The 13,481-nt window shown below is 44.2% G+C and overlaps 1 protein-coding gene across 2 annotated transcripts in view; it reads right to left on the bottom strand.

Moving 5' to 3' along the window:
* Positions 1-13,481, bottom strand: part of LOC120937775 — a 113,987-nt gene that overhangs the window by 4,633 nt on the left and 95,873 nt on the right. Inside the window, exons 18-20 of one of the 2 annotated variants that reach the window (XM_040351256.1) lie at positions 11,476-11,624; positions 6,375-6,514; positions 175-397 (exon numbers count right to left, since the gene is read on the bottom strand). In XM_040351256.1, the coding sequence (XP_040207190.1) occupies positions 175-397; positions 6,375-6,514; positions 11,476-11,624 (512 nt within the window). The remainder of the gene's footprint in view (positions 1-174; positions 398-6,374; positions 6,515-11,475; positions 11,625-13,481) is intronic. The other variant, XM_040351257.1, reaches the window with a different exon arrangement.

The following is a 13,481-nucleotide window of genomic DNA, read 5'->3' as shown; positions in this document are numbered from 1 at the left end:
ATGTAGATTAGGAGCCGGACACTTGGATTAGAGGGGCATGCGCCCCTTATGGACAGGCCGCCACTGTTCACAGATAAAGATTCTCTATGATCAGTTATTGTATATTATTTACACTCTCAATTAAATACACCTCACTTGACATTGTCTGTGTTGTTAGCAAAGACTCTTGCTTACCTATTCCCATCACTTTTCCATAGGAAATCATGTTGACAGGTAGACGCGGGTCATCGTACTTCTCACACTTCATGAGTAGACGCACAATTTCTCCTGGAATAAACGCATTGTCGAATGACTGCCCTTCCACTGGCTTTTGGGGATACTGGCAGTAGACTTCCACAGCACCTAGAGGATCGTCTTTTAGCAGAAGTTCAGCTAGCTCTGTATAAGCATCACAAACCTAGGGGAGCACAATTGCTAATCAGTATTTTCGCTATACACAGGAGGGCCTAATTTATACGTGCTTGTTTCAGCTAAAACAAAAAAAACAGTCACAGTGGCACAGAGCACATGTGTGCTGATATATTAATTATATATCCATATATATTAATCATATATTCATTAATATGCATTGCCTTTGCGTAAGCATTTATTCCACTTTCCACATTTTGTAGCGTTCCAATAATTTACAATACATTAAAACTGACTTAATCAGTATTTTATTCATTTAATCTACAAAGTATTCATTACACTAGATGTGGCACTAGACCAAATTTTAGCTGCAATCACAGCTGTAAGTCTCTACCAGCTTTGCAATTTTTATTGTTCATCTAAGCAGGCTTTCCTAGCTTGTAATGGTACTTTTAGGAACAGCAGTTTTCAAGACTTGCCATGTATTTCCAACTGGATTGAATGAATGAATACATGAACTGGGTATTGCCTGAGAACTTCTGAGACATTCATGTTCTTGGGTTGAAACCACTGCACCAGTCTCAGGTTTTCCCGTTTCTTTCAGACTGCAAATCTCTCTATAAATGTTTTCTATTTGGGTCAAACCATCTTGCTTTTAGCCCTAATTAGTTTTGAGTCCCAGCTATACCATGGTGCTAGCAAGATCACAATTTTCCTTGGAAATGGTAACTGATGTGTTGGATTTCCATCACAGATATAGCCGGATTCAGGTAGAGCGGCGCTTCTTTGTTCCGGCGTATCGCATCTCATATGCGCTACACCGACGTAACTCTGAGGCCGCGTACACACGGCCGGACATGTCCGCTGAAACTGGTCCGCGGACATGTCCGACCGTGTGTACGGCCTAGCGGACAGGTTTCCAGCGGACAAAAGTTTCTTAGCATGCTAAGAAACTTGTCCGGTGGAAACCTGTCCGTCAGACGTGTCCGATGGTTAGTACACCTAACCATCGGACCGAAATCCCCCGCATGCGACGCATGCGTGGAAGCATTGAACTTCCTGGTTCGCGCACGTCACCGCGTCATCGTCGCCACCACGTCACCGCGTTTTCTGTCCGCAGGGAATTTGGTCTGATGGTGTGTACACACATCAGACCAAAAGCTCCCAGCAGACATGTCCGATGAAAACGGTCCGTGGACCGTTTTCATCGGACATGTCTGATCATGTGTACAGGGCCTAAGAGGAAGAGCTGTATTCACAAAGCACTTGCTCCCAAAGTTACGTCGGCGTAGCGAAAATGGGCCGGCGTAAGCCTGCCCAATTCAAATTAGGCAGGTAGTGGGCGTACTACATGTAAATTAACCGTGACCCCATGTAAATGAAGGGCCGTTGGTACGGCGCATGCGCGCGCATGCTCAGAATCACGTCGCAAATACTCCCTACGATACGACGGCTCAATGCGTACGACGTGAACCTAACTTACGCCCAGCCCCATTCACGTTAGACTTACGTAAACAACGTAAAAGCCGATGGCAGTTCCGACGTCCATACCTTGCATGGGCTGCGCCACCTATAGAGGTGGTTTATCTTTACGCCGGCTTATGTCTTATGTAAACGGCGTAGCTTACTGCGACGGGTGTATGTACGTTCGTGAATCTGCGTATCTAGCTCATTTACATATTCGACGCGTAAATCAACGGAAGCGCCCCTAGCGGCCAGCGTAAATATGCACCCAAGATACAACGGCGTAGGAGACTTACGTCGGTCGTACCTTGGCAACATTCAGGCGTAGCTCATTTTAAGAATGAGCGCATAGATACGACGGCGCATTTTCAGACTTACGACGGAGTATCTATTGATACGTTGGCGTAAGTCTCTGTGAATCTTGGCCATAGTATTTATCGCTAAAGCCAAGAATTCCGTTTTGGTCTCTTCAGACCAGAAAACCTCTTTCCATATTTGACTTGTCTTTCACATACCTTCTTGAGTTTGGTATCTTTTTTTCAGTAATGACTTTCTTTCTATGTGCTTTTATAAAGCCAAGCTTTCTGGAACTTTCAGATTATAGTAGTCTCATTGATGGAATCTCCATCCTGGCTGAGGATCTCTGCCACTGTTTCAGAGCTACCGTTGGCCTATTGGTTGCTTTTCTTACTAATGTCAGATATTTGTTTTATAACTCAATCCTGATTGATGCTGCTTCGGGAAAGTGATGGGTAGATCTACCTGGGCTTGATTTGTGGAAGGTACCGCAAATCTTGATTGAAATTAGGCAAACCAGAATGTTTCAGCTAATCCCATGGGCGGTGGGGCTATTTTGCCTATTTTGGGCTAATAGACAAACTATAGTTAAAAGGAAGCTGGGTACTGCTTAGTGGGGAGTTTACCAAATGAAAAAAAATATTTTTAAAAAATAAAGTGGCATACAGAAATAAACATTCTGTCTCGGATTCACAAAGCACTTGCGCCGACGTATCTCAAGATACGCCGACGTAAGTACAAATGTGCGCCGTCGTATCTATGCGCCGACCCACATACTAAGATACGCCTAAAAATAGGCTTCCTACGACCGACGTAACTTGCCTACGCCGTCGTATCGTGGGCGCATTGTTACGCTGGGCGCATTTGTCGCTCCCATTGATTTTCTATGCACATATGCAAATGAGGGAGATACGCCGATTCACGAACGTACTTGCGCCCGGCGCATAATATAAGCGGTTTGCGTAAGTCGTAGGTCCGGCGTAAAGTTATTCCCCATATATGAGGCGCAACCCATGCAAAGGTATGGACCAGGGAACACAAGCCGTCGTATTTTACGTTGTTTACGTTAGACGTGAATATGGCTGGGCATAGGTTACGTTCACGCCGTAGGCAGTGATCCATCGTATCTTAGGCAGATGTTCCGACGTGATTCTGAGCATGCGCAGAAGGATGCGTCCATGTCCCGGCGCATGCGCAGTTGGCGATTCGTATCTGTCTGTCGCTCGGCCCATCATTTGCATGGGGTCACGCCTCATTAGCATGGCTCACGCCCACTTCCACTTACGCCGACTTACGACTTGGAAACCCAGCGCAGATTTGGCAGCACTGGCTTTGTGAATCCAGTGCTTGCCTCTCTGCGCTGGGTCGGCGTAGCGTAAAAAAGATACGCTACAGCGGCATAAATATGCGCCGATGTCAGTGAATCCGGGCCTTAATGTGCCACACACTGACTACTCACTGCTACTTGGTTATTGAAGGGAATGACTAATAACATTGGTTATGTCACTGACAAATCGAAGTGTAATGTGATGTATGTTTTGATTTATGTTTCCTTTGCAATAAAAACCTTTTGATTTAAAATAAAAAATAAAACAAAGTCGGGAGAGGATCCTTTAATGTGGCTTTGAGTGCAACATGGAACAACACACCAAGCCTTTTGGTTTACATGCTTGCGTGATGCCTTTAAGCAGTAAGGTATTAAGGAATAATACAATTTTCACTGACTTTCAGTGACACCGTATTCTGGCATCAAGTATTTTGGATGTCTAATTGATTTTTTAACTTTTACATTTAGCTTGGCTTACATACAGTAGTAGCACTAATATAATTAATTTCAATTGTCTTGAATAGTTTTGGCTGAGGCAGCTAATTTTTTTGTTAACAGGTCTGAATTGAAGTGGAAGTAGCAAATGCAACTGATCTTAAAACTATAAGAATGTTTCCTCTCTTCAGAACCACAAATTCACATTCCCTGAATCCCCTTCCACCCCTGTTTATTCCCAAAATATTCACAATATAGACTTCAGGGGCCGGATTCAGAAAGAAATGCCTATCTTTATGCGGGCGTAGCGTATCTCAGATACACTACGCCGCCGTAGCTTAGAGCAGCAGGTCCCGTATTCACAAAGAACTTGCGCTCTAAGTTATGGCGGCGTAGTGTAAATAGGCTGGCGTAAGCCTGCCTTATTTAAACTAGGCTGGTAGTGGGTGTGTTGTATGTTAATGACTCGTGACCCCACGTAAATGACGCGCTTAACGAACGGCGCATGCGCGCGCATGCTCAGTATCACGTCGAATTGTCTCCGTAAATTACGCCCGCTCAATGCTTAGTCGACGTGAACGTAACCTACGTACAGCCCCATTTACGGACGACTTAAGCAAACGACGTAAAACGTGTAAAATTCTACGCTGTTCCGACGTCCATACTTAACATTGGCTGTGCCTCATATAGCAGGGGTAAATTTATGCCGGTCAGACGCCTTACCTAAACAACGTATATTGATACGCCGGGCGCAACTACGTTCGTGAATCAGCGTATCTTACTCATTTGCATATTTTTTAATGGGAACGCCGAATGCGTCCAGCGTAACTATGCGACCACGATACGCCGGCGTAGGCAAGTTACGTCGGTCGGCTGAAGCCATGTTTTCAGGCGTATCTAGCTTTGTGAATCGGCGTAAAGATGCAACGGCGCACATTTTAAATTACGGCGGCGTATCTGGAGATACGCCGCCGTATCTCCTTTCTGAATCTGGCCCCAGGTATGTGTTTGGTAGAAGCTGGCCAGCATCAAGACAATTGAATAGGCAGCAAATAGAAATAGATGAGGCAGGTTTTATTCTGCAATACAAATTAGAATGTATTATCTGAGAGACAATAGCTACAATCATTTTATAGTGGCTGGACAGTATGTAAACAGCTTATTTAAAACACAAGTTAAGAGGCAGATTTTATCTTGAAATAAAAAATAAAGTGTATTATCTAAGAAACAATATTCACAAACATACAGTGGATGGACAGTATTTAAGCATATTTTAGGGGGGGATGAGGCAGGTTCCATCTTCACACAGAAATTAGACTGTATTATCTTATAGACAATAGCCACACATATTGTGCAGTGGCTGGACAGTATGTAAGCAGTTTGATTAGGCTGTAATATAGGAGAGTGGGATGAGGCAGGTTTTATACTGAAATGAACATTACATTATCTGATTATCTGAACAATAGCCATAAAATATTTTACAGTGGCTGGTCAGTATGCAAGTAGCTTGGTTCGGTTGCAATTTAAGATGGAGAGATAAGGCAGGGTTTGAATTAAAAAAACAAATTAAAGCAGTGGCGGCTGGTGTTTTTTTTTTGGTGGGGGGCGGCGGCAAACAACCCTGCCGCCACCGGTGGAGCGGCACTAGCACCACTGCAAGCTACCCCCCCCCCACGGGATGCCCTAACACCCCAACTCCACCACCCACTGTCCTTGCCATGGATGCGGGCGGTGAAAGCAGTGATCGGAGCTGCTGTGACCATCTCCCAGCGTGGCGGGCTCCGGTGTCCTCTCCTGGAGTCCTCTCCTCTCTGCTCCTCCCGGCGTTAAAAGGATTACCTGACATTTTGGGCAATCGGGAAATGGGTTTTATACCTGCTTTCCGATTGGCTAGGAGGAGGATCAGTGTTACAAGAGTGAATATTCATTCATTGGGTGGGCTCAGGACGCATCCTCAGCATCCCAAGCCCATGCTATTTTGAAGCCTATTAGAACGTATGGCTCTAATCAGGCAGTGCTTCAGAAAAAAACCTGGCCTCTGTATTTCATGCCCCTGTATTTCATGTGCACGAAAAGGGCGGGACACATAGGGGGCGGCAGCGGCGGCCGTGGATAGATTCATGCTATGCATAGTTTAACTAAGGTGGTAAATATAAAAATAAAAAAATTAAACTTTTACAATATATATACATTTATAATTTGAAAAACTGTATATTTTTCCAGTTCAATATTTTGTTTCATTTTGTATAGGCCAAATAGCCCCAATAACATCCATTTTAATTTCCAGTTGTAACACTACAAAAGTCCAAAGGGAAAGGTGGGAGTGACTGTATAAAAGATTATTTATTATGTAATATTATAATGTTTTTGCACCTATTGGTTCTCACTGCTGAAAATAAAAATCATTGTGGCTGATAATAATAGTATAGTTTAGCAAACTAAGTTCTGTTATGTGTCTAGTAAAGGATAGTGAAGGTAAACATAAAAAACCCCATTCCCATACCTCTGGTGCCATTTTGATGACTTCTCGATAAAGATCTAATGCATCAGCTGTGGTTTCCTCACTACGAGACAAAGCACGCGCTAAACCCAGGCGGTACAGGAAGGAACTGTGATTAATAGATATGGGGCCAAGAGCCTGCTCTGTGTTACAGATAATGAAAAAGAGTTAATTATCTCAATGTACAACTTAGTTCAAATACTATAATACTATCAAATTATATGCATTGGGTTTTTAAATCTGAACTCCAGCGTATAAGAAAACCCTTGCTAGTCGTAATTGAACCCAGAAGTTGCAGAGATGAGTTTCTGCAAGGGACAGCACCTGACTGAACGTAAGTATTGCAGTTAGGGTTGCACCGATACTGATACTGATACTAGTATCGGTGCCGATACCAAGCATTTGCATGAGTATCGGTATGCTCAGATGCTTGATCCGATACCTGTTGTATTGGGCCAGGCGTCCTTAGTGTAGCGGAGGGGGGCGGGCAGCCTCACAGGTGATTTGTGGGGTGGTGCGGGCAGTTACAAGCACTGATTCCCCTTGTATAGCCTTTCAATAAAGCAGCTGACAGCCGCTTCTCCTTCTCTCCCTCCCTCGGCTGTCAGCTGCTTTATTGAAAGGCTATACAAGGGGATCAGTGCTTGTAACTGCCTCAACCGCCACACCAATCACTCCCATCTGTTTCACGTGCTCCTCCACCTCCCCGTTTCATCCTCTGGCTTTCAGTGTCCTACTCACTCTCTCCGGTGTCCTCCTTCCTCCCAGATCTTTCAGGATGGAGAGCAGAGGAAAGAGCCAGTAAATATGTAATTTACCTAAAAAAAAATATCTGGTATGGAACTCCTGCAACTCAAATCTTGGAAGGTAGATATCTTGTTTATTCACTTAAATTTGTTCATTATCAAACCAGTTCACTATTTAAAGGAACAGCGCACTATTAGCCATTTCAATATGTCATTTACCGGCTCCTTCCTTTTCTGAATGCACAGTCAGTGCAATGCTCAGTCAGTGATAACGTTACTGAGCATTGTAAACTGTGTTTACTCTGCTTCAGTTTATGAAAGAACAGGAGCCACTGTCTCCTGTCCATTTATCTTTAGTGCAGCTGAGGCTGCAGAGAAAGGGAATGGGGAATACTCAGTCCCATTCCCTGTCTCAAAGGGGAGATGTCAGGGGCCTGTTTAGACCGCTGATCTCTCACCAACCCCCCCCCCCCCCAACTTGGCTGATAAAAAAAAGAAAGAATAATAAATAATTAACGGTTAAATTGAAAAAAAAAAGAAACACTGACACCATCCACTCCCCCCTCCCCCCTCCCTCCTTTTTCACTGGTGTTCTTTTAACCACAGTGATATCTGTCATGTCCCAGTAAGCCCATATCCCCCCACAGTTAGAAGCACTCATAGGGAACACGGTTAACCCCCTCGAGCATCCCCTAGTGTTAACCCCTTCCCTGCCAGTGACATTTATGCAGTAATCAATGGCTATTTATAGCACTGATCGCTGTATAAATGCCAATGGTCCCAAAAAAAGCAGTCCCGCTAAAATGAATGAACTGCGCATGCTCCGTTTTGAAATTTCCCGCCGTGCATTGCGCGAAATGACGTCGCAACAACGTAATTTTTTTAACTTAGACATGAATTACGTCCATCCCTATTCACGGACGACTTTTGCAAAAAAATAAAGAAATTCAAATTTCGACGCGGGAACGCCGGCCATACTTAACATGGCAAGTCTATCTATACGCCGCAAAATACCAGCTTTAACTATACGCCGGAAAAAGCCGACTAGAGACGACGTAAGAGAGTGCGACGGACGCGCGTACGTTCGTGGATCGTCGTAAAAAGCTAATTTGCATACCCGACCCGGAAAACGACGCAAACTCCACCCAGCGGACGCCGAAGTATTGCATCTACGATCCGAAGGTGTACGAAGCCGTACGCCTGTTGGATCAAACCCAGATGCGGTCGTATCTTGGTTTGTGGATTCAAACTAAAGATACAACGCTGGAAATTTGAAAATAAAGCCGGCGTATCAGTAGATACGCCGGCGTACTCTCACTGTGGATCTGCCCCATTGTTTTTTGTTAAAAATTGGCACTCTTTTTCTGTTTATAGTGCAAAAAATAAAAATCGCAGAGGTGATTAAACACCACCAAAAGAAAGCTCTTTTTGTGGGAAAAAAAGAACGGCAATTTTGTTCGGGTACAGCATCGCATGACTGGGTAATTGTCAGTTAAAGCGACGCAGTGCCGAATCACAAAAACTGCTCTGGTCATTAAGGGGGTAAAACCTTTCGGGGCTGAAGTGGTTAAGTACTCCCCGTGCTTTTCTGGTTTCCCTTGAGTGTTCAATGCTATTTAATTCAGTTTTAATATTCAAAGCAAACTCACCCACCCATACATGTCTCCATTCTTTATTTTGCTCTCTAATCAATTTGAAAAACACCTCCTAACCTTCCTGGCCATCTTGTGTAAGATTCACTTCCTGGAATACATCTGTCCTTAGCTTAGGCATGTAGAGAGGAGGGTGTTTGTAGCTGAGAAAACCCCTCCTCCACTCCTGAAGACTCATGGGATGTATGACATAATTTGCCTAGGCCCAAAAAACACTAATAGGTAGATTCAGTAAGAGTTAGGCCGGCTTATCAGTAGATAAGCCGACCTAACTCAGAATCTACGCCGACTTATGTTTAAGTGTATTCTCAAACAGAGATACGCTTAAACATATTTAAGATATGACGGCTTGCGGCGTCCTATCTTAGGTTGAAATATTTCAGATGGCCTCTAGGTGACGCTTCCATTGCGGTCGGCGTAGAATATGTAAATTAGTAGATACGCCGATTCACAAACGTACGCCCGGCCGCCGCAGTACATTTACGCCGTTTCCGTAAGCCATTATCAGGCCTAAAGTTATTCCATCCATTAGATGGAATAGTAACGTTAAAGTATGGCCGCCGTTCCCGCTTCGAGATTCTAAATTTTTACGTTGTTTGCGTAATAGCGATTTACGTTGTTTACGTCCACGTCGAAATCAATAGGCCCGTACGGCGTACTTAGCCGAAATGCACACTGGGAAATGTAGGCGCCCGGCGCATTCGCAGTAAAAAAAAACCGTCAAAAACGTAAGGTCAAGCCTTATTAACATAAAACACGCCCCCCTTACACACATTTGAATTCGGCGCCCTTACGCCCACTCGCTTTAGGCTACACCACCGTAACTTAGCAGGCAAGTACATTGTGAATCATCTACTTGCCTAGCTAACTTACGGCGGCGTAGCCTAAACACGCTAAGCTACGACGCCGTAAGTGTAGGCACATCTACCTGAATCTACCTAAAAGTAACTAAAGAAATGTAAATAAAAAAAAGTTTAAAAAAGGTAAATATAATATACATCTCTGTCTGTTTACTGTGACCATTATTTTCCAATAAAAGGCATGCAAGCTTATCAGCATTTAAAAGTGAATACAGAGGGGCTCAATTATCATTTAGATTTGATATCGCTATCTGCCCTTTATTATGCACTGCTGCACTATGCACACTGCAACTCATTCCATTTAATGAAAATCAGGCCGCAGTGTGCATGTAGCTAGTGAAGTCAAGATTTACTAAAACAGAATCACACAGACTGTACTGATGGGGGGTGGGGGGGTGGGGGGGTGTCTATACTGATGGAGGGGTCTGTACTGAGGGCGGACCTTACTGATGGATGGGGGGATCTGTACTGGAGGGGGTGCTGTACTGATGGAGGGGTCTGTACTGAGGGGGGGTCTGTACTGATTGAGGGGTCTGTACTGATGGGGGTGGATCTGTAGTGGGGGGCTGTACTGATTGAGGTATCTGTACTAAGAGGGGGGTCTGTACTAATGGTGCAGGGTCTATACTTAGTGGAGGGGGGGTCTGTACTGATGGAGGGAGGGGGGTTTGTACTGATGGAGGGGTCTGAACTGAGAAGCGGTCTGTACTGATGGAGGGGGGGTCTGTAGTGGGGGCTGTACTGATGGAGGGGTCTGTACTGAGGGGGGGTCTGTACTGATTGAGGGGTCTGTACTGATGGGGGTGGATCTGTAGTGGGGGGCTGTACTGATTGAGGTATCTGTACTAAGAGGGGGGTCTGTACTAATGGTGCAGGGTCTATACTTAGTGGAGGGGGGGGTCTGTACTGATGGAGGGAGGGGGGTTTGTACTGATGGAGGGGTCTGAACTGAGAAGCGGTCTGTACTGATGGAGGGGGGGTCTGTAGTGGGGGCTGTACTGATGGAGGGGTCTGTACTGAGGGCGGTCCTTACTGATGGATGGGGGGATCTGTACTGGAGGGGGTGCTGTACTGATGGAGGGGTCTGTACTGAGGGGGGGTCTGTACTGATTGAGGGGTCTGTACTGATGGGGGTGGATCTGTAGTGGGGGGCTGTACTGATTGAGGTATCTGTACTAAGAGGGGGGTCTGTACTAATGGTGCAGGGTCTATACTTAGTGGAGGGGGGGTCTGTACTGATGGAGGGAGGGGGGTTTGTACTGATGGAGGGGTCTGTACTGAGAAGCGGTCTGTACTGATGGAGGGGGGGTCTGTAGTGGGGGCTGTACTGATGGAGGGGTCTGTACTTAGTGGAGAGGGGGTCTGTACTATCCCGTGTCAAATGGCTGGGGGGGATTACAATTTGTGGAGGGGGGTCTGTACTGACGGAGGGGGGTCTATACTTAGTATGGAGGGGGGGTGGACTGTTCCATGCAAAACTGCTGTGCTGCTGCACTGTGAACACAGAAGGTCAGCCCGCTGGGCATGGGCGCAGTTTAGAGAATGCTTTGCATTTGCTCAATAAATGCAAAGCGTTCTCTGATTGGATTAGGTGGAGAGTGTGATGTCACCGTGATTTATGGCTTTTAGAGAGACCCCACAGGTATGGTTTATGAATAGTTACATTGGTCTAAGCTAGGAAACTACTGTAGGTCATTGCAGTAGATCATTTTCTCTCCCTCAAGGTATCAAACTACAAATCCTTACATAAAAGTGTAAAAGTCAGAGGTTAAATTACTTACAGATAAACACTGCAATGATAACGCAAAGCATGTGCTCAATCAATATTCACTATTTGTGACATTACCTTGAACTGGGTGAGGGTTATCTTTGCTGGCAGGTTTTTCAGGTAAAGGATCTGCAACTTTTACTGTTGTAGCTGCATTGACTTTAGTTTGTGGTTTAGTAAAGGTTGCTGTGGCTGGTTTAGACAATACGGGTGCACCGCGCCCTCTGCTGGGAGATAAGATTATTGTACAGCATAAAATCCTAGTCTTCATTAACCACTTCAATACCAGGCACTTACGCCCCTTCCTGCCCAAGCCAATTTTTAACTTTTTGTGCTGTTTAAATGAAAATTGCGCGGTCATGCTACACTGTACCCAAACAGAATTTTTATCATTTTGTATATGTAACTTTCGTGAATCTATGCGATTAACATAGTGCTCATATAGTGCTATGGTACCCTTATACCAATATATTAAAAGTGACTGCCCATCCAAAGGCAAACAAGTGTTATATGAAAACCAAAAATAATTAATATAAAACAATAAAACAAAATATATATGTATATATGGTGAAACAACACATGTATATAACAATTCGATGGGGGATTTCAAAATAAGTCCCAATGTGCTGATTAAATCTTCATTTAAGTGCTTCTTCCGTGGGTTTATAATACAACGATAATAGCACCACTTTCTGTGATATTCCCGTCACCGCTAGAAATGGCCACTCACCAGATCTCAATCAATCAAAATGCCTTTGGTTCATTCCCAGGATAACCACTCCTTTTACACGTCTGTTCATCAATCTCCAGATGCCTTGAATATGCCAATAGGGGTCTCTATCTCTCCTACAACAGCTCATAAAAAAGAGGAGTGCCCCTCATGGTGTAATACGTACAAAAAATGTATTGGCTACTTAAAATCAAACAGATATTGCACTCACATTTAAATGTGCCTGTATGCCGGCACCAAGCTTCTCCAACTATGTATGCAAAGCCAAGCCAAGATTGAAGGTGGAAAGTTATTCCTCTCAGGTTCCCCCAGTGCCTATCTCTCGATTAGCGCACAGTTTTGTGGGTATCAGCAGCCTATACGCGTTTCGCAATCAGTGTTGCATCCTCAGAAAGTGGTGCTATTATCGTTGTATTATAAACTCACGGAAGAGGCACTTAAATGAATATTTAATCAGCACATTGGGACTTTAATGCATAGAGGATCTATTTTGAAATCCCCCATCGAATTGTTATATACATGTGTTGTTTCACCATATATACATATATACATATATATATATATATATATATATATATATATATATATATATATATATATTGTTTTATTAATTATTTTTGGTTTTCATATAACACTTGTTTGCTATTGGATGGGCAGTCACTTTTAATATATTGGTATAAGGGTACCATAGCACTATATGAGCACTATGTTAATGGCATAGATTCACGTAAGTTACATATAGGTTTAAGCTCTCTTTGGGTGCACTTGTATACCCAATTAGAAGAATATTAGCACATTCGTTGATTTAAATAGAGGTGTTGTGTATTGGTGATTAATAATAAAATCAGCACCTAGAAATAGGTGGTGATAAATAAAGGGAAAAAGAAGGGGAGCGCAATCCACCTACTACACATATTTCTTAAAGGACCAGACACCAATAGGTGTCCTGATCCTTTTTTTCTCCTTGATTGCAGCAAACCCACCATAATAACATAATACAACATATATATTTTTCACTTGCGCCAGCAACATTTCTATTGCATATTGATTGGCAACTGCCTTGGCACAGATTGTCATTCCCTGGTGGTCTAGGGGGCATACCTGGTGGTCCAGTGTGGATGCCCATCCCTGATGGTCCTGGGCGGCATGCTGGCGGTCCTGTGCAGTGATCCGAGGGGGGCTTCGCTCATAAACTATGAGCACAAACCCCCCCTGTCAGGAGAGCAGCCGATCGGCTCTCCTCTACTCGCGTCTGTCAGACGCTAGTGAGGAAAAGCCGATCAGCGGCTTTTCCTGTTTACATTGTGATCAGCCGTGATTGGACACGGCTGATCACGCGGTAATCAGACTGACA

This window comes from Rana temporaria, chromosome 4, assembly GCF_905171775.1.
Source record: "Rana temporaria chromosome 4, aRanTem1.1, whole genome shotgun sequence".
In the NCBI taxonomy this organism is placed as follows: Eukaryota; Metazoa; Chordata; class Amphibia; order Anura; family Ranidae; genus Rana; species Rana temporaria.
This window is presented reverse-complemented; position numbering and strand designations above follow the sequence as displayed.